The sequence below is a fragment of the Diabrotica undecimpunctata genome, chromosome 1 (genome assembly GCF_040954645.1).
Source record: "Diabrotica undecimpunctata isolate CICGRU chromosome 1, icDiaUnde3, whole genome shotgun sequence".
Taxonomy (NCBI): Eukaryota; Metazoa; Arthropoda; class Insecta; order Coleoptera; family Chrysomelidae; genus Diabrotica; species Diabrotica undecimpunctata.
The window spans coordinates 43097315-43119237 of NC_092803.1; the positions used below are offsets into that span (position 1 = coordinate 43097315).

The 21923-nt window shown below is 34.5% G+C and overlaps 2 protein-coding genes across 4 annotated transcripts in view; one reads left to right on the forward strand and one right to left on the reverse strand.

The window, feature by feature from the left end:
• The first annotated feature begins 55 nt into the window (after nucleotides 1–55).
• ics (ras suppressor protein 1) lies at nucleotides 56–7932 on the forward strand. Its single transcript, XM_072541852.1, has 6 exons — nucleotides 56–253; nucleotides 4823–4873; nucleotides 4977–5216; nucleotides 5298–5380; nucleotides 6854–7101; nucleotides 7329–7932. The coding sequence occupies exons 1-6, from the start codon at nucleotides 148–150 to the stop codon at nucleotides 7411–7413; spliced, it is 813 nt and encodes a 270-aa protein (XP_072397953.1). The 5' UTR covers nucleotides 56–147; the 3' UTR covers nucleotides 7414–7932.
• Nucleotides 7933–11460: 3528 nt separating this feature from the next.
• Vps13 (vacuolar protein sorting 13C) overlaps nucleotides 11461–21923 on the reverse strand; it is an 87891-nt gene continuing 77428 nt past the window's right edge. For all 3 annotated transcript variants that reach the window (XM_072541869.1, XM_072541865.1, XM_072541858.1), the window contains 8 exons: nucleotides 20761–21135; nucleotides 20466–20641; nucleotides 20052–20302; nucleotides 18447–18642; nucleotides 18052–18291; nucleotides 17792–17972; nucleotides 15592–15833; nucleotides 11461–15060 (listed from right to left, as the gene is read on the reverse strand). In XM_072541869.1, coding sequence (XP_072397970.1) covers nucleotides 14869–15060; nucleotides 15592–15833; nucleotides 17792–17972; nucleotides 18052–18291; nucleotides 18447–18642; nucleotides 20052–20302; nucleotides 20466–20641; nucleotides 20761–21135 — 1853 coding nt within the window. In that variant the 3' untranslated portion in view covers nucleotides 11461–14868. The remainder of the gene's footprint in view (nucleotides 15061–15591; nucleotides 15834–17791; nucleotides 17973–18051; nucleotides 18292–18446; nucleotides 18643–20051; nucleotides 20303–20465; nucleotides 20642–20760; nucleotides 21136–21923) is intronic.

The following is a 21923-nucleotide window of genomic DNA, read 5'->3' on the forward strand; positions in this document are numbered from 1 at the left end:
AAGAAGATAGACGCTTAAGCGTCTATATTCTTTGGTACTACGGAAATAAAAATTGGCAACACTGCTGCGATTGTTAACCTTCAAATTAGTTGTCAAAAATCTGTAAGGTATTTAGATTATTTGTATCAATAACAAAAATTAAACAGAATGGCTAAACCAAAGAAGGTTTTGGAAGAAGCGAGAGAATTTCAAAATCCAGAGCTCGATTTGTTTGATAGAGGAATATCTTCATTTGAAGAATTACCTGGATTATGTAAGTAAATTTGTATTTCCTAATAAGGATTGCTAACCACAACTTTTGGGTGGGGTTTTCGTATACAAATGTATTCAGATTTGTTTGAGTATACACATAGTAAAAGTGAATTTCTAATGACCCTTATAGAATCTGGAAAATATAACAACGTGTATGTTTTATAGCATAAAAGGTCCTAAATGTCATTCGGAAATAGAAGTCAGTTTTTTGTAGTTGTTAAGGATTTAAACTATTGACAAAAGAGGAGCCTCACAGTATGAGTCTATAGTCGTTGCTTACAGCTTTCCCAAATGATTATTATTAAAAGCAATACAGTTATTGTCTTATTGTACATTTATGAGTCTTTGAAACTTTTGGCCAATTTCCTGTCTTCTTTTGTTATTCACATTGTTGCCACTGCCACATGTTTTCAATAAAGTCTAAATCGTTCAAAAACAGGTGAATTTAATACTAATCTTCAAATTTTTAAATCTTTTACATTTTATTTTACATACTACTTAATGATTTTCTGTTACGTGATCTCATACTTCAAAACATCAGTATTACTTATTGTGGTTGTCATACATATCCCAAGTACTTCTATTTATTTTTAAATCTTGCAAATTCTACAATATACAAATGTTATCATCATCATCATCTAGCTTCTCTTGTGCTCTGCTGGGCATAAGTGGTTGCATCCAGTGATGCTCTGTTCTCTGTATGTCGTCTGTCCATCACATCTGTGTTCTTCCCTGACTTCTCTTATCTTCACTGGGTCTCCTTTTGAATAATCTCTTAGGTCATCTATTATCTCTGAGCTGTTCTACATGTCATACAAATCTCCATTTAAAGATAGAAAGAAAGGATAACCTTTTTTTTATTTGTATTTTAATTATGTTGCACATTTCTTTGGCAATCACTCCCCATATATGTGGTCAATTCTTCTTTGTTTATTGGATTCAAAAAGTGTTTCAATATAATCTTTATTATCATACGTTTGACTACTAATATTGCTGATACTCTTCTCAAAAATTGCAGTTCTTTTGTATTTGAACACTATCTTGATTTCTTGACTATATTTAGTTTTAAAGAATATCAATCATCACTGATTTGATGTAAGTGATCTTATCGCAGTAAATTTACAGAAAACTTGTATTTTTGAAAGAAGAAAGAATAAGAATGAGAAATATTAAGTTGGTATTAAGTTTTTAAATACAACAATTTAAATATTTTTTGTAACTATTTTGTAACTATATTAGAGAGAGAGAGTGATTAGAGAATATTAGAGAGAGGCAGGAACTGCTTTGCATCATTTTTCTCTGTCGCACTGTGGCAACGGGTCCATATTGCAGCATTCAGTCTAGGTAATATATGTTTATGGACATAACTAAACCTAACCTAACCATGTCTGACCTACTCAGTGTAGGTATGATATGTCTATGAAGGTAACTAAACCTAACATAACCATATCTAACCTAAAACTGCTAACAAACCAGTAATTTTTTGATAAAAGTAGGTTAAAATAAAATCAAAAAATATAAATTCATATAGAAGCACATCTCACTGTCATTTCTTAGTAAATACTGTGCAGGAACTAGATTTTATTTCTGGCCTGTACCACTAGTGAGCGACCATGTAATCTCTCCTTCACCACTGCAACTGCAACATCCCTCATCCATAAAGTATCACTGTTTCTATGAAAGAGTGGGGTGGGAATGATTAGCCCTAAATTTTTGCATTTTTTTTTAAATTAGAGATTAAATTTTTTTGTCTGACTCACACATTCTAACCCATACAGTGTGACCCACTTTTCTAGCTTCAACTTCCAGCATCTTTCACTCTTACCTCTGCTGTTGGTCCAGCTGTCTTTCTTCCTCTGCTTATTTCTTGATCACTGCACGGATATAGTTGTGTATGCTAGTCTAACCTGATTTATTTTCAATCATTCTCTAAATCATTTCTCTCACTTTAATAAAATTCACATGTGTCTCTCTTTCCATTCTGTTCCTTTCTACTATCTATCTGTTGCAATCTAACTGTATGTTTAAATTGTTGATTTAAATTGACTGGTCGCTGGTTAATCGTGGTGGTAAATAGTTGGTCTATAGGGTGAAGAAATAACTTGTACAACAAAATCTCTTCATATGTTCTTTATTGTGTGCTCTTATGGCAACATATGGAAACATACTGCCCTTATAAAATTGTAACGACTTTGCCTAGGGCTGACAGGGTTGCCGTCTAGGCAAATTAAAACTTAGGGCTAAGAATTAAGAATTTACATGTAGGTACATAGAATAAAATATTTTGAAATAATTTTAAACACTAACATCATATGTGTCACAGTGTCCGAGTGTCCACAGTATAGGCATTCATCTGTATCAGCCTTTCCGAACCTAGAGAGGTAGGCCCTAAAACACCTGTGTCCTGTGAGCACCTGGGTCAGGAAATAATCCAGTCACCTGTGGCCACAGTCCACCCAATCTCTTACGTTCGGGATCAGCATTTTCATCCACTGTGCCACATCCTCCATGCTGTTCCACTCTTGTTGCCATAGTAAGGTTTGGGCATCTTCTTTCATAGAGCTATTTTCTTTCCACCGCCAAAACATGTAATCGCACACATCCAGCGATGGTCCAGAAGGCTGACACAGACACGGTCCTGTAGTCGCATGCCACTCGCAACAGACTTGCTCTGTCCACTTGTGTCATGAGCCTCCTATAGGCTGTGCACCATCTCGCTCCAGACTGGTGCCGCTTAGAGGACGATCGATTGTACAACACTGTTTAAGACCCTCCTCCTTTCAGATTTGGGTCCCTCAATGTTGGGTATCACCCTCCCCAACGCAGCCGCACTATTCGCAGCCTTCCGGACCACCTCCCTCACGTGTTCCTCCAATTTTCAATTCTGGTGCAATGTCACTCCTAGGTACTATACTTGTTTCTTGGGTGTTATCCCGCACATTGCAATTCAACACTTTGCCTGTTCCTTTTCCTCTTCAGAATGATGGCTTCGGTTTTCTCTGCCGCAAGTTTCAGTCTGTGCTGCATCATCCATTTCTTTACGACGCGGCCTGCGTTCCGAACCCGGTATTTGAGATCTGGCTCATCCCGGGTCACTACCAGTACAGCGAGGTCATCCGCGAATGCGAAGGGGGTTGTATCCTCTCAGTATTCACAGTGCATAACCCCGTCATATGCCAGGTTCCATAGCGTCGGGCCCAAGACAGATCCCTGGGTGACCCCGGCCGTCACGTCCACGATCGTGCCCTTTTCCACCATATTTCCTTCTATCGGACAGATACTCTGCTACCACATTCTTCAGGTAACCAGGACATTCTGTCTCCTCCATTGCCTTCATTACCTCGTTCCACTGCAGCGTATTGAATGGATTCTTAACATCAAACAACAGCAGTGCCGCCCAGTGATGTTCATCCCTTCTGTTGCGCAATGCTTCGAGTACACTCATGATTGCATCAATCATGCTTTTCCCTTTACAAAAACCAAATTGCCTCCAAGATAAACCACCTGACCTCTCAATCATATCGTCTATGCGTATTTGCAGCATCCTTTCATACAGCTTACTGATCCATGGAAGAAGACGGATGGGGCGATACTTTTCCCTAGCCTTGGGGAGCCGTATTAACCTCGATGTCCTCCAAGGCTCAGGAAAGGTTTGGGCTTCCAGCAGTGCATTCATGAGTTCCAGAAGCCACGCTGGCTTCGCCCTTCCTAGACCCTTCACCGCATCAGGTGGTATCTGATCCAGTCCGGGGGACCTACGCGTTTTGAGTGAACCCAATGCCTCGATAAGTTCATCCATGGTAAAGGGTACTGCCCGCTCAGCTCCTTCATCCCTCCATACACCATGCCATCTGCCGTCCGGAAAGAGCTCTCGTGTTACCTCAAGCTTCTTGTCCATAGGCATTTCGTAAGGAGGATACGAATATTCGTTTTAATCTAACCTAAAGTAACCAAACCTAACCTAGCCTAATCATGTCTAACCTAAAACTGCTAACAAACCTGTAATTTTTTGTTAAAAGTAGGAAAGAATAAAATGTAAAAATATTTTATTTAAAAACTTTTCATTTTTTTTTCACAAGAAAACATATTTTTTTACTATAAAATCCTTTATAAAAAGGTATATTTTAGTTTTTTTAAGTACATATAATTAAACAGGATTTTTTAGTAAAAATTTTTGTAATACAGTAAAACCTGTAAGCGATCACTCCTATAAAGTGACCATCTGCATATAACCACTGATTCACAATTCTCCGAATTGAGAAATGGAAATTCTCTTTCTTTTATACCTCTTTATACCCATATATAGATGGTGTACCAACCCATTCTTTTAATCGACCGCGGGCATCCATTATCGGAATTTCCTAGTATTCCTCAATGATAAAAAACACCCTTAATAATGGCAATAAAATTCAACCATTCTTAAGAAATATAAATCGGGTAGAAATTCCTTAATAGTAGAGGCATGGGATTCTAAGCGTGTGTCGATAGGACCACATCTCAAATACCTTAATAAGCCTTAATAGTAGAGCTGATTCGCTTATATCAAATCTGATACTTTTTTTGGTTTTAGTGAATATGACAAATATTACAAGATTAACTTTGAGCCACAACAAAATTAAGTGTAAGTAAATTAATTTTTCTTTTTTTACAACACGAAAAAACATTTATAAAAATATTCTATAAATTAGAAATTCATAAATGACGCTTACTCTTATATGTTTTAGCTGTACCTCCTGGTCTTGCCAACTTGAGCAACTTAGAAATTTTGAATCTCTCCAATAACCATATCGAAGAATTACCCCTGTCTTTGTCATCAATGCCAAAATTGAGGATACTGAATATCTCTATTAACCGTTTATATACTTTACCTCGAGGTTTTGGGGCATTTCCTGTATTAGAAGTGTTGGATCTGACTTATAATAATCTGAAGGAGGATGCTTTGCCGGGAAACTTCTTTATGATGGGTAGGTGCACTGCAATTGTTTTATTTTACTATTCATATTGAATTAGGCAAGAAAAGTTAATTTTAATGTTTTGCATTTTAGAGACTCTTCGTGCCTTATACTTAGGAGATAATGATTTTGAATATATCCCTTCTGACATCAAAAACTTAAAAAATTTACAAATTGTGAGTAGTTTTTTTTAATAAGAACTTTAGTACATACCTTTTCTTCATATAGGAATGTTTAAATATATACTCAGGTGCAAAACATTCGATCCACGACATATATAAATTTATAGAAATTCTCTTATAAGTACAATTATTATTAATTTATATAATATTATGTCTAAATTTTTTATGGCATTTCTTATAAACATCAGGAATTTGTTTTATTAATTAATTATATTATATAATTATAAATTAATTTGATTTTAACAACCAAACCAATTTGAGTTCAGAATTTTTAATGGTATTAAAATAAAATTAGCACCAACCAATGCTACAAGAGCCGTGGCTTTAATGCAAGATGATTATAGCCAATATTATGCCGCCCAGGTGCTAGGTGTAAGTCGTTGTGCTGTTCAAAGAGCCCTTCAGCGGTTCAATCAAAATGGTATCTACACTAGAAGATTAGGATCACACCGTAGGAGATCAACATCCGCACGCTATGATCGATTTTTGGTTTCTTCGTGTTTAAGAAATAGACATGTAATTTCAATTGAGCTGGCAAATCGCCTAAACGAAGTCCGAAATGTATATGTAAGTAGGTTGACAGTTCGAATTAATGAATCGAATTAATTATCCAGAAGACCAGCCTTATATTCACAGCTATCTGTGGAACACCGCAGAGCTCGACTTGCTTTTGCAAGCGAACACATAAAGTAATGTTTTGTTCTCGGATGAGTCCAAGAATTTGGAGAAAACCAGGAGAACTATTTGCCAAATGCAATATTGATGACAGAGTAAACTATCTAGGGGAGTTATGATTTGGGCTGGTATAAGTTCCGATGCTCGTACTGACTTAGTTCTTGTAAATGGAGGTGCTGTGATAGAAGCGAGGTATATAACACCTATTTTAGAATAGCATGTGATACCTTTTGCGCCATTCATAGGACCTAATTTTATTTTGAACGATAACGCGCATCCCCACTTGATGTGGCGAATGAATACTTAGAAGACGTCGGGATTGTCCCTATGATTTGGGCAGCTTCTAGTCCCGACCTTAATCCTATGGGACACACTGAGAAGACGAATTTAAGTTCGATTACCCCGCCCAAACAACTTGCGTGAGCTTAGTGCGGCTCTTCAGATAATATGGGACGAATTGGACCAACTTGTTCAAAATTTATTTAAACCACAGTGCAAGACGTATGGAAGGACCCGAGAAGAAAATACTTGGTATTAATAAGAAATGACATAAACATTATTTTGTTGTAACTGTCTGTTCGAAAAATGTCATATTTTTTTGTAAATAATTTTTTTGGATAAATGGTGTTTCTTATTTACATTATTTATAGTTCCTCCTTAAATATATGCCCAATCTAGAAGTGACATCTTCAAAATGTGTCTTTTCTGTAAAATAGGCGTGGATCGATTTTTTTGCACCTGAGTGTATTTTTAAGTTCAGTGATAGAATGCAAAAAATGTTACTATTTTTAGCTTGTTCTTCGTGAAAATGACATCATTGAACTACCCAAAGAAATAGGGGAATTAATTCGTCTGAGGGAACTCCATCTTCAGGGAAATCGTCTGACTATCCTACCTCCTGAGATTGGAAACTTAGATATGTCCTCCAACAAGTCTGCATTTCGATTTGAAGGCAACATATGGGTACCACCTATTGCCGAACAGTTACAACTAGGAATTAGCCATCTACAGGATTATTTAAGAAGTGAAACATACAGAGTGTAAGTAATAGTGTCAATAAAAATGTCTAAAAGGTGTTAGTAAAAATAAAATATCTTGAGATATTGTTTGACCTGGTTTAAAGGAATATTTATTTAATATAATTTATTAGGTGATTTAATGAACTTTCGGTTTTTTTCTCTATGATTTTTTTTAACTAAACACATGTGTTTTGGTTGATGTGAAACTTTTTGTCAGATTTGATTAATTTTTGTTTTTCGTTTTTCAGTCTCTACAGTAGAATGGTCACCAATAAACCTCCACCCCCTCCACCATGTGTTGACAAAGCCAAAAAGATTTCTCGAATTCGTTAAAGATACCTAAAATGAAGATTTTTATTTTTAATTGTGCCATACTATGAAAAGTGAAATATTGTACTTCCTGTATGAACTAATCACTATGGACAACGTTTGGTACTTAACTCTTACCAGTTCTTATAAGTGCCTGTAATACTGCCTTAATAGAATTAAGATTAATAATAGAGCTATTTATGAAAATCTATACTACTATATACGAGTATGTATAGTAAAAACTATATACGAGTATGGATATATTAAGACCAGATGCTATTTAACAAAGTGTGAATTAGGTTTTTCTGATGTCACACAATGGAAAATACAATTTTGGAATTTCATTTGTTGTAAGTTTTTGGTACATTGAATAATGTATTATCTATATTAAAGAAATTTAACAATAATTGTTAATTCTCAATTGTGTGAAATGCAATCATATATTTTATTTTACTTAATTTTTTACTAAAATCATTTTTGTTACTAAATGTTAGTTACTTATTGACAATGTTTTAACTCGTTGACGAAAATTTTCATATATTTTAATAAATTATATATATATTAATATACTAAATAGCGTTTTATTTGCATTGCATTTCTACCAAAAAATGTATACTGCGACCATCTTCATGTAATGCCACAACTTTTGCCTTATTTTCGGGAGTCATACTAACACAATTTGAAAACACCAATGAACAGTGATCTGAATTTATCAGAATAAACGTGAAACTTACCGTAAATTCAATAAGAAATGTAAAAATCTCTTTCTAGTAAACAAAATAAAGTACTATTTTTTGCTAAATGTCAAAACTTTGTTTCTATGTTGAAGCGATCATTTAAAAACATTAAAGGAACCCTTTTAATTGTTATGAATGAACGTTTTTTATTATGCTTCTTCCTTCCTTCCCATTAAAACCACTATACACTGAAAATATTAAGAACTGATTAGTGATTTCAAATCGTATTAATATGACTCACATAAATAACGCAAAAGTTGTGGCATTACGTGAAGATGGTCGCAGCATACGTTATATTGAAAATCATTTGAATATTGCCAAAAGTACCGTCCATTATGTTCTTACGAAGTATCGTCAGACTGGAGAATACACTAGAAGACCAGGATCAGGAAGAAAAAGGTGCAGAGATCAGCGTGATTAACGTTTTTTAAGATTTCCGTAGTACGTAACCGCTCTTTAACGTCAAATGTTCTCGCTAGTCGTTTTTAGAAGCGCGAGGAACTCATATTTCTGCACGAACTGTAAAAAGAGTCTTGCATGAAAGTAGTTTACGTTCTCATAAGCCAGTACCATGCCCTAAATTAACAGCAGCTCATCAAGCAAACAGGATGAGGTTTGGACAGACAGAGACTGGACTGTTCAGCAATGAAGTGTTGTAATGTTTTCCGACTAGTCCCGTTTTTGCTTACGATCTTCAGACGGACGCGAACGTGTTTGGAGGAGACCCGGAAATTGATTTGCACCTTGCTGTATTTCAAACAGAACGCCATTTGGTGCGAAGATGGTGTGGGCGGTTACTTCTATCAACGGTTGCACCGAATTAATTTTAATCGAACGTGGAACTCTAACGGCAGACAAATACATACGTGTCTGGAGGACATTGTTATCCCATACGCTCCTTTCGTTGGGGATAATTTATTATGCATGCAGGATAATGCGCGTCCACATACTGCGCGAATCGTCATGGACCACCTAAATACTGTGAGAATTACTGTTTTGGATTGACCTGCTTGTAGTCCTGATATGAATCTATTAAAACATTTATGGGATATTTTAGGGAAAAATCCATTACTAGAGGCAAATCAAATCCAGAAATGGCAACCATTACCAGAAACGATTAAAGACTGAAAATGGCGTTGAATGAAGAATGGGAACGTATACCGCAAGAACAGATTCAGAAACTTATTGTAAGTATGCCTAAGCGTATTGAAATCATCAAAATTTTATTTTTTCTTTTGTTTAAGTTTTCGAACAATATTAATTTTTTTTGTGTTACCTATTTTTTCTATTATTACTTTTTTAATGTTTTAAATAAACGATTTTTATTATTAATGTACTTCCTCCCCATTTAAACCACTTAACACCTACAGAATTTAAAAAACATACAAAATGCAAGTGTCCTGATTTTTTTTGGAATGTATATACCAGTTTTTTATATAGGTTTCTAGATACAATATTTCTGTTCCTACCTCGGCATCGTTTTTCCTTCTTTCGACCTGGTGTAAGTCTATAATATTTTCATTTTTAAAATGTGTTATACTTCTAAAAGAGAAGAAAGTTCTTAGTGATGCTTTTTTTTTCGGAAGCCGCCTGTTATAAACGAGTCGTGGAGCAGTCAATTAGTTTATTGTACTGTATATTTTCCCTTTTTTACCATTCCCGAGTTCTGGAATCTTGCACCAGTTTGTACAATTTCAAAATTATAAGCACTACATTTTAAGAAATGATAGTTGGGTTTTAAAGACAATATATCATACATAAAATATTCATAGATTAATGAATTTAGTAAAGTATCTAATAAAAACATGACAACGTTGACCAGTAGAAACGAACAGTAGTTAATCGAAGCCGCAAGTTAGAGAGAGATTATCACTCGGTATCGATGTACTAATTAACTTTATAGAAGATATGTGATTATAAATAATTTATTACTAATTAAATCTAAAACAAAACTTTGGGGTGTATTGTGGTATGGTCAATAGTCTTCGCTCTATGCTGGTAAAAATGCCCCGCTCGATTACTAGTACCCAGTTGGCTGCATAACGTCATGTTGTTTGTTTAGTCGGTAGATTTTAAACACTCAGTATTGTCGTTTACTGCATACCCAGTAAAATTTATATGTACTATAATAAAAAGCATTTTTACTAAATTTATATGATTTTGATATATAATTACGTAACGTTTGTTTATTTTTTAAAAATTAGTAACGTATGTAGGAATTCTAGAAAACGTATTTTAATTTGACAATGTATATAATTACTATTTAAATGCGAATAAGCCACAGTTAAAGGTTAAAGTACGTTTATTGACGTTTCAATTTCCACTTCGGAAATCGTTCTCAAAATACAAACATTAGTAAATTAAACAAGCTGTCTAATAAAATAAAGACTTTTGCCCTATGGATGTCTCGGTTGAGACATTCTTGGGCACTTATGTCTATAGCATGTATTTCTGCCTGGAAGATAGTTGGGGCGTTTCAAAGAGATTTAGATAACCTGAAATTGGGCCCAGTAACTCCCACTCCTGCCCTTTCATCTATCTTAGATCCATCCGTATACCATACGAGTGAACCTTCTTCCACTTTTGGTTCAATTTCTTCACCCATTTGGTGGTTTTTTATGACCACTTCAAAGGGTGTTTCAAAGTCCTTAGAATCCAATGGAATTTCTTCCTAAGATTTTCAGGTGGCCAACTAGATCTCCAGGTTTCATTATTTGTGTCTGTCGCAGTTTTAATGCGGTAGTTACTGCCTCCTCCTTATGCAGAACTACAAGGTGGGAAGGTTCAGCATCACCTCTAGAGCTGCAGTGGGACATGTTGACATTGCCCCTGTGATTCCCAGACAAGCTAGCCGCTGCACTTTTTGCAGCTTGTCGTTAGCTGTTGTTTGTTGTGTTTTTGGATACCATTCTTCTCCTCATACTCTTGTCTTTTGTGTTTCTTGAAAAAATGTCTTAAGTCTTGAAATTTGGTACATACGTTTCTCTTGGTGGAAAGAACCCTTACATATTTTTATGCATTTTCCAGTTACTGTTTGTGTTACGTATAATAACTTTTTCACGTCGTTTGATATTCTGTTGGATCAGTTTCGTTTATTTTTTTATATCATTTGCTCTCTAGTATCCATATCACACACAATAAATGCTTTAATAGTGTTCAAACTTACTCGTAGCAGCTCAATAATTGGGTAATATGATGGAACTTCTTAAAACACGTCCAACCACCTCGACCAGAAATAGGAAATTTTTCTCAAATATCATCTTTCTCAAAGTTTCTTTATTCTAAACATTTCAACCAGAGTTTTTTGTTGGAAAAGGATAGTGAAATTCAAATATTTCTTTAATTAATATATTGAAAAACAGCATATAAAATTTATGCGGGAAATAACAACAAATAATATAAAAAAGTGCAAAAATAGAATAACTAAATAGTTTCAGTGGTCCGTGGATTGTGTTTAGAATTAAATAAAATCCCAGGTTTTTATTATCTGTTAAACTAAAATTCTACAATTTTTAAGGAATAATACTATGTATATGCGTAAGGACAAAAACGCTTTATTTAAGTTTCGGGTTTCAGATGAGAAAATGAGAAATTTGAGTGTATCTATGTCAAAATACAGCTGTAAAAATGTTGTACTTTCACTGCTTCTTATCTGGAAGCCGAAAAGTTAATAAGGCTATTATTTTTTCCAAACACATGGTATTGTATCCTGATAAAATACTGTAAAACGCTAGATAAAAAAACTTTCAAAACAAAATCAACACTACTAAAACTGATTACATTGTTATCTATACAAAATAATGTTTCAGGATATAATCGGTTTATTATAAAATTGAGGATCATGTATTTAATGCCTTGGGTAATAGATATTTCAATTTTATTTAACTGGATTTTGTGAGAATTGAGAACACAAGATTTTTTGCACGAATTTTCCACATTTTAAATATTGTAGTTTTGGATAAGTCATTCATGAGTTCTACTCAATGTATCAACAATAATTTTACATTTGGTTGCAGTATTTTCTGTACATTGTAAGAATAACTAGAAAGGAAATGGAAAAGACTAGTAATGTTCTAGATATCTGTAAAAATCTAGCATCTGATCAATGTTTGCTCCAAAATGGATTAAAACAAATCCTGATTTGGAACTTCCTATTCCTATTGGATAGCGGATAGGTACTTTCTAAGATCCCGGTGAAAATAAATTTATTTCAGGGCTAGCGACCCTGCCCCGACGCCAGGTATTTTACCATACCGTACCGTGAAACTCATGACCCATATCCCTATATATCCTCCCTCTCCATATATATCTCTCCTAGTCCCAAAAATTCCTGGTGAAGAGCCCAGCAGCGATTACCCGTATCCAGACAAGGTGAGAAAGAAATTATCTTGAAACTCTTGGAAATCCACAGGCATGACTAGGGCAGTTTGAATGGCTGTGGTACTGCAGTGCGGAAAGCAACGGAAAACTACCGCATTACATGTTTACATAAGACAATCAAATGGCTGAGAATCTTAAACATAAGGCCGCTGATCCGGGCATCCCTATAGTGGGGAGACGGTACGAAGAATCTCCTCGTCTGCTAGCAAAGGAAAACGTCTCAAAATTCAAAAGAATGATATTTTAATAGCTACCTAGAACATTAGAAGGCTGTGTCAACCAGCAAAACTGGACAACGTTGTATCCGAGATGGACAAACTAAATATCTAGGTATTAGGACTAAGTGCAACCCAATGGCCAAACTCGGGAAAACGTCAATCAGAAAATGGAACCCAATACCACTCTGGAAACACTGATAAAAACCACTTTAATGGAGTGGAAATTCTTCTTAATAAAGAAACCGATGACTTCAGTGAATTTTGTACCTTACTCCGATAGAATAATAATGTTTTAACTTTAGTCAACCAATGGAAAACTCAAGTTAATAAGGTATATGCCCCCACCGCTGACAAACCTGAGGAAGAAATCGAAGTATTTTACGAAAAACTATAAGATGTGTCAAAATTAGGAAAACAGCGTGAAATCACAGTAATTATGGGTGACTGTAATGCCAAAATTGGCGAAAGAAGTTACGAGGAGTACATTGGAAAGTTCGGATTGGGTGAGAGATTTTTTTATAGAAGAACAAATGCTAGTGAGGAACACCTTATTCAAGCTGTTAAAGGGAGAAGATTATACACATGCAAAGCACCAGGAGACAAGAATTAGAATCATGTGGTCATGGACATGAATACAAGACTAAAAAAAAACGGCGACAGCGTAATCACACCACAGTTAATATTAAAAAATTACAAGAACCAGATACTGCTCAAAGTGCAGCTCAGCTCAAAAATTAAAGAATTAATAGTAACCAGTCAAAAGGAAACTTATCTAACTAATAAAGTATAAATTATCACGAGAAAAAACAAAAATGGACGACTCAGGGAGATTCTAATACTGATGGATGAACATACTAAACATAAACACAAGAATGACTAGAGTACAAGAAAATTCACAGTGTCTTTATGACAGCTTTAACGTTCACAAGAAAATTAAGGAATTTGTCAATTTTATCAATGATAATGGATCAAGGAATTGCGTCGTAACATTTTCGGAAAATGCACCTCCAATAACACCTGATGAGATAAAACAAGCCAAAAAGTGGCAAAGCAGTAGGGCCAGATGAGATGAGAACTTAAGAATACTGGATGAGAAATCTGTATCTGTTTTGGTGAACTGTTTAAAAAGATAGATGCCTTTGAAATGTGGATCTACATGCGCGTTCTCAGAGTCTCCTGGATGAATAGAATCACAAATCGGGCAGTGCTGGAAAGACTGAATACTGAACTTGAAATTATATTTCTTATAAAGAAAAGAAAACTTGAGTTTCTTTTCCACGTTAAAATGAAAGGAAAAATCGTTGTATGAAAAAGCCTGGGACGTAGATGAATTTCTTGGCTGCGAAACCTTCGTTACTGGTTCGGAATTAATTTGATCCAATTATTTCGTGCAGCAATTTGCAAATCGCTATCTTAATCAGCAACTTCTATAGGAGACGCTGATTATATTATAGGCAGACTTTTTTAAATATGATTAAAATTGAAATATCTCCACCATTTTTTGCCTGGCATTGCAAAAGATTTAGTTTTTCAAAAGAAATAAACACTAGTGATTTCCCGTAAATAACAAATGTGATGTTTTAAGTGGGTAAGATTTGTACCCATTTATAGAAACTTTTATAGATACAAAATTGAAATAAAAATAGAACTGAAAACTAAATTATTTATTTGGATTTAAATATTATTAGAGAAAAGATAATGGTAACCAAGCATTTGCTTTAATCAAAAGTTGAGACAGTTCTTTATTTTATTTATACTCAGCAAAATACCAATAAAATCAGAAATATTAGGAAAACTATTGTCATCATAGGATTTAAGATTTTTTGACATATTACTTATTCCACATACATCGGTTATGGACTGGTCTCCCATATAGAGTAAAGAATACAATTGTGTCACTGTTAGCATTTTTACACCGCATATGTCAAAAATGTTCACGCTCACAAGAACACATTATCCTCAACTAAAAATGAGATATTTTTGTTGCTTAGGTTATTAGAAAGAAAATATTAACTCAAAACGACCACATACAGTAACAAACAAAAGCATTACGATCAAAAGTCTTTCATGTATAACATTGTTTCTGGAACTAGAGATAAATATTAAATAAGAAAATACGTCGAAGCATTATAAAGCATGAGAAATTATGCTGTTCTAAGGGACTCCATTTTCTCGCAGATCTCTTCTCTAATTTGAGGGCTTGCGATGAGCACCAGCTTGGTATTACTACTAGAACCGAACAGCTTCTTCTTCTTTTCTGAGGTAGTAATAAGAACACCTTTCGGGGTTACTTTTCCTGGAGCAGTGATTTCTTCCCAGGTATATGACCATTCGATCTGAAACAGATAATGATATTGTTAAAGGCTGTTTAGATATTTTACTGTAGTTCCTATGACAGATTGTCGAATATTTGGGAAGACATAAAATATTGCAATATTGTAATGTTGTAGGTTAGTCAAGGTTAGGTTTAGTTCCTCTTCTTACATAGACATATAATACAAATAGACTGAATGCTGTCATACAGTCGCGTTCCCCCAGTGTGACTGAGAAAACTGACGCAAAGCAGTCCCTGCAGCTCTTTTTAAAGGACCGGGTTTATCGACCACGTGACCTTCTCATTGGTCATTTAGGTCACGTGGTCTATAAACATGGCAAATTAGAAACAGATGCAGGTACTATTTTGCGTCACTTTTCTTTATCGGAACTGAGTTAACGGGTTGGCATTGCAACGATCAGTCTATCTTATTATTATATATTATATGTCTACGTCTTCTTGGTTTTACTCGGCATAATTTCTATGGTCTATACTTTTCACTTCCCACATATTTATACCTTATTTTTATATATGCTGCTAAACGGACACTTACCTGCCATCCTCCGAAGATGTCGTTATGCATAAGATAAGCCACTCTGCGGTCAGTCAACAACAAAACTTCCTTGTTTTCTACGATAATATAATGCGCCACATAAACGTCAGTTTTGGCATATTTTCCTTTGGAAATATGGTTGAGATATCTGTTGCCAGTAGCTTCGTATAAGTTATAAGGCCGTACTAGCTTATCAGAATGTAAAAATCTTGGGGCTCGCAATCTTAAGGTATCTTCATTACCTAAAAAAATGAAAATTTTTAAAATTTAGATTTTATTTAACAAAAAACAGTATAATAGATTAAAAGATTATAAATAGCTTACAATGGAGTAAAAAAATTCTAAGGTATAATGGTATATATTTAAATTTTTTTATAAAATTGAAATTATCCAAACGGATTAAAAATTTCAGAACTTTTTCGGTCTTATCAGACCATCTTAAGTGAAAATATCATTAGTAACTGAAACTAGCCACACAGGTCTAATAACCCAAAGCACAGACTTCTATTTTGCTTCGTTGGAGAGATGATTTCCTGACAGATCGACATTACAAAGTTAAAAGTTAGCGAATCTTTCTCGCAGGACAGGTTAGTGGAAAGTGGAGCGCCTCAGTGTTCTGTCCTTTGACCTCTACTTTTTACGGTTTATACCAGCGATGTTCCTGATTGTGTTTCCAGTAAAACATCGTTCTATGCTGATGACACAAAAATATATGCCAGTCCAATCACAAACCAGCTAACCCTCCAAATGGACTTGGACTCTATCTTAACTTAATGTTCCCAGTGACTACTGCCCTTAAATGCGTTAAAAAGGTGTAGTGCTTCGAATTGGTAAAAATAACCCACTTGTATCGTACTTTGTTAACGGACAACCATTGGATTCTGTGTTCTCGTATAACGACCTTGGGGTTATCGTAAACAGCAGCCTAACTAGGTCAGACCATATTACGTCTATTTATAAACGTCGAACTCCAGACTATATCTTATTCGGAGGCGTTTTTCGAGAGTTTCAATGCAGTCATTCTGTAAACTTTACACTGTTTGCGTAAGATCGATTCTTGAATACGCTAGTCCAACGTTGGTTCGAGACAAAATTTTGTTGGAAACGTTCAAAGAACAGCCAATCGAATTCCTTTGGGACCGAGAAGACCTTCTTATGCTGAAAGACTTGGTATGGCTCACCTAATTTCTTTTGAACTTCGCCGACAACGTGGACACATTTAAAATATTAAAATTCAATTTCGGAAATCTCGACGAAATGTTTTTCAGATAAGATGAACGTTTCAAGGCCACTAGTTTAAAATTTTCTACAAGATCAAGACAGAACTTTGTACCAAATAGAGTTTTTGAGAGCTAGAATAACCTGACATCATAAATTGATAACATTGTGTCTGCCCCTTCTACCAACGCGTTTAAAAACTGACCATTTTCTATTATAGTTAAAATATGGTTTTTCTTAAACCAAAATTGTAATTTTTACTTTTCTAATAGTAGGTTCGTAATGTAATTTCTTTGTTTTTGGGCGTAATATGGACTTGTCCCTCTGCCCTTGCTTATGTATAATTATATGCTAAAATTGATGTGACATGAGGTCGATGTTAAAAGATTTCACTTTAAAGGAACATACTGATCCTCAATTGAATAAAGAACAATGTGGGTGTCCTGAGGAAGATACCAGCCAACTGATGGGTGTCCTGAGGAAGATACCAGCCAACTGATGGTATCTAAACAAAAAATCATGATTTTTTACATTTTTCCATTCGGGGAATAAGTAATTTGCGTCTTTATTTTGGTTTTTATATTCTATGAAACAATTTTAAAACATGGTCGAGGCGGTTTGCTGTTAAATTTTAAAAACCAAAAAAGCTCTACAGCTTGGCCTATCTGTCTGCAGCAGTTCTGAAGAGTTTTGTTGCTGTTTTTCCACTTCACTACTTTAAATTTTTCAACCAGGACATACGTCGTCTCCCCGGTCCTCCTTTTCCTTCCACCTTCCCTTGTATAACCAATCGTGCCAATATTATCGTATAATCGTATAACCAATATTTTCCATTTCCTATTAAGTCACCAAAGTAGCTCATTTTTCTTTCCTTTCAAAGCTATGAATCCTTTTTGAGTTCCATGTGGAGCGAATAGACTGTCTACAAATATTCAGGTAGGAAACAGATATTGCTCTATTTAATAAAAACTTTTTGTCTTACCTTCGGCTGCTCTTTTGACTACATCTAAAGAATCACTGGCGAAGTCCACGACACCAGCAACCGGACGGGTAACTAGGCCTACAGCTCCTTTTCCTAAACCCTTAAAGAATCCCTCCACTCCTTCTTCTTTGGCACCTTCCACTGGTTTTGTAAATACTCCAGTTACACCAGAATACACACCCTACAAGAGATAATTTAAGTTAAGATCTAGATATACGAGATGATTCCATCGATTTCTTATGTTTCTAACAAAAACTTACCATAACCAAACCTTTTCCACTTCGTGCCAAACCTTCTTGTACGTTCTGGGGTTTCCTGTTCTGCTTTTCTCTTCGTTTTCTTTGGAAGTCATCGTCGAAAGTGAGAGCAGCGATACCTTTGCCCATAGCGCCGGTAATCTTTGACATAGCACCTGCAGCACCACCTACAGTGTGTCCGAACAAACTCTTGACTCCCAACGCTAAACCTTCGACGAATTCACCTGGTCCCTGGATTGCACCCTAAAGACGAGAACAATTTTTGAGATATTGGTTAGCGTGTGAATAATAATAAAAATAGACAAGTTTAAGATAAAATTACATAAAGACAAAGTGACATAGAAATCTGATCTAGATTTCTAGAAGTTTCTAGATCTAGAAGTTTTACTTCTACCCACCTGGAATGGTTCATAAAACAAATCTTCAACACCCTTGGTAATACCTAATACTAGGCCGTATGGGTTTCCTAAGACATCCAATCCCAAAACTAGCACATAAAATTGTTTTATAGCTTGTCCTACATAATGACTAGTTGCTTCACTAATCAATTGTTTCTGCGTAAGGAAAGTAAAGTTCCTTTCGAAGAAGGCTAACCTGAAAAAAAAATATAAAATATTTAACATGTATAAGGATAAACAAGGAAAAGATAAAAATATGGTAAGACAATGATTTTTTGGTGGATGGATCATTTAAAATCGCGAAGGATGTTTCCATAATTTTTTTTTGAGATTATATTGATGATATTGTTAAAATGCGTATATATTACAGCGGATTCAAACAGTTTCATCAGTGTGTGCAAGATGCCATGATTCGGATATATCGCTTTGACTTTACCTATACTATCACATGCAACTTTACAGGTGTTAATTTATTCTTCTTTCCGAGACTTATTCTTTAAGGATGATGTTGATAAGGATTAATATATTCTATTGTTTTATCAACAACTTAGAGAATATGCTCAATATTTTCGTAGTCTACTAAATAATGTGCTAAAATTAATCTCTATTGTGGCAACAATGTTAACTTTTAACAAAGTTGGTGAATCGACATCAGCAGCTCGACCAACATAGATCTATTTTATAAGAACTCCTAATCATTTTAGTCACTTGAAGTACAATATTTATGCGTTCTTACGTATATAAAGAATCCGTCATGAAAATTACTGTAGTTATCATATTTTTTTTATTTAATTTTATAAAAAAATAATTTTATGTAAAAATAAATACAAAAACACTACGCTCTGCATAGAATTAGAACCTTTCCATATTTTATGTCCATCTCCACTGCACTGTGGCACCGCAGCTTGACGTAAGATGATTTATATACGGTCTGTTCAGTTTCAAGATAAGCTCAATGCAGTTGAATGTGTGGTTGGTGGCTGTATCCGTGTCGTCATAGTAAGATTTAGTTTGGCATTGATTAGAAATTAAGTGGTTCCAAGAGTATCATTTTTTTTTTGTGTATTTTAACAGAATCGAACCGATTTACTGGTTTTGTAGGGTTCATTTTATTTTCTTATTGATAGTGTTAATTTAAACAAACTGTGTCGATAATATTATTAATAGTGAAATTTAAAAAGGAAATTCCCAGTAATTGGCTTTATACCATAGTTGTAAAAAAACTTACTATGAAGTAAAAACTTCTTTAGTAAAATTGTATAAAATTTATTAAAAATTTTAAAAGTTATCCCATCATCAGTGAAAAACCTAGAAATAAGTATTACCACGTTAAAAATTAGAACAAATGGGTAACATTTTGACTGTTAAGTTAAACATGTTGTGAATAATTCCGTCTATGTAGTATTTACAACTAGCCACATAATATGGCTCAAAGTCAAGTTCAATTATTTTTTATCGAAATATATAAAATTATATTTATATTTCATAATTTTTTGTTTACTGTGCAATATTACAATATTTACTGTAAATTGCTATCAATTTTTAAAATAACATTTATTGTAATTTTTTCTTTCGATCCACCATTCTACATTAAGTTATACTCACTTGAACACAACATCATTTAAGTCTGTAAGAGTGACACCTATGCCTTGAAGCAGGGCGTGTACTAATGGAGGAGTAGATATATTTTGACTGGAAGAACTTGATCCTGCAGCTAGAGAGAAACTAATGTGGATTTTAAATGGCGAAAAATGAAGTAAATCATAGAAGCTTTTTTGTTCTTGACTAGATTGAGTGGAAGCCAGCGCGTAGAGGGTTTCTTCAACGTGATGTTTGTCTGTCAAGAAGAGTTGTTTCTAAAAAAAAAACAAAACACATTTAAAAAACGAGATTTAAAGATAATAAAAACAGATTTGCTGAAGGGATATAAATCTATAAACATTGAGCTTATACATTTTGGTCGAAGATAAATCCCTTTTTTATATTAAACCTAAGCAATAAATATCCAACATCTCTCACCTCTGTTTCTGCAGATGCCTCGTCTTCTTGCAACATTTCTAAAATGCTACTTACGAAGCCCATATCCAATTTAATATGGAATTCTTGAACTAAAACTTTAAAGTATTTGAACTGAAGAATCTGACTGTTCTTCATCAATAACTGGACAATACTAACTTCAATGAAGGGTTTGATTCCTAAAAAATTAAGAAAAATTGTAGTATATACTAACTATTAGGCAATAACATATAGATAATATATTGAAAATCGTTCTAAAATAAATGTACGAAAAACAATGTACAGAAAACGAACTTACCATCATTAGCAGTAACACTTTTTGGAGGAGGCACTGGTGCCAATACCACTGGGAATATACAGTCATATAGTTGATTATCAATCTGCAAACGGTTAATCTTGGCGTGGATTTGTTTTTGGCTGGGACTGGTCTTCATATTCAACCAAAGTCCGGTTAGGAATGTGCGTCTGATTATCTTCTTGGTTGGCTTGTACATCATGTTGGCCTTGAAGTCAACTTCGGTCTTGGCGTCGATGTGTACGTGCCAATTGACGTTAGGATTGACTTCAGATTCCCGTAAACATGCTTGGTACGCATTTTCTAATTGTGTAGAGAGCTTGGCGTCGAAGAATTTGAATCTGGTGCTTGATAATTTGCAGGATTCCCATATTACACCTAAAATACATTTTTCATTAGAATTTTTGATTATTCATTCATTTTCTGTTCTAATGTTCAAGCATATGACAGCTATGAAGCAAATAAATATCTACGCAATTTAAGGGAAGGATACAAACCCCGTATAAAAGCATATTTCCACACTCTTTTAAGGACTCTTTAAGAAAACAACAACACAGCAAGGGAAACAAATCGGACCCGGAAAATTATAGAGGAATTAATTTATTAAACACAACACTAAAATTAACAACTAAAGTGATAACAAAATAAACTAAAAGAAATTATAACATTAGCAGCAGAACAACAAGGTTTTAGATCGGAAAGATCATGCACCGACGCTATATTTACAATGAAGTAAGTGAAAGAGAAATCATTAGAATACAAGAAACCGGCATATCTATCTTTCGTGGACCTTAAGAAGGCATTTGACCAGGTCAACTTAAAGGTTATTTACTTATTGTACGCAAGAGTACGCATTGTACTGATAAAAAAACACAATAAAAGTAAAAGTAGAAGAACTAACTGACCCTATTGAAGCTGGCAATGGGATAATACTGCGAGATTCCCTAAGTTCTCTATAGTTCGACCTAAAAATGATACCATGGTCACCACGTCACCAAATGGGAGATAAACAACTTAAAATAATCTGCTATGCAGACGATGCAATACTAATCTCTAAAAGTGAAGATGATTTACAACGTATACTGCACCAATTTAATATAACCGCCAGAAAATTTACTAAGATGTAAATTGGAGCTGGAAGGTCAGATAATAGAACAAATGATGGA

Coding starts and splice junctions, on each gene's coding strand:
- ics (XM_072541852.1), top strand. CDS start 148: ATGGCTAAACCAAAGAAGGTTTTGGAAGAAGCGAGAGAATTTCAAAAT. Junction 254..4,822: donor TGAAGAATTACCTGGATTAT/GTAAGTAAATTT, acceptor TTTTGGTTTTAG/TGAATATGACAAATATTACA. Junction 5,217..5,297: donor GGGAAACTTCTTTATGATGG/GTAGGTGCACTG, acceptor TTTGCATTTTAG/AGACTCTTCGTGCCTTATAC.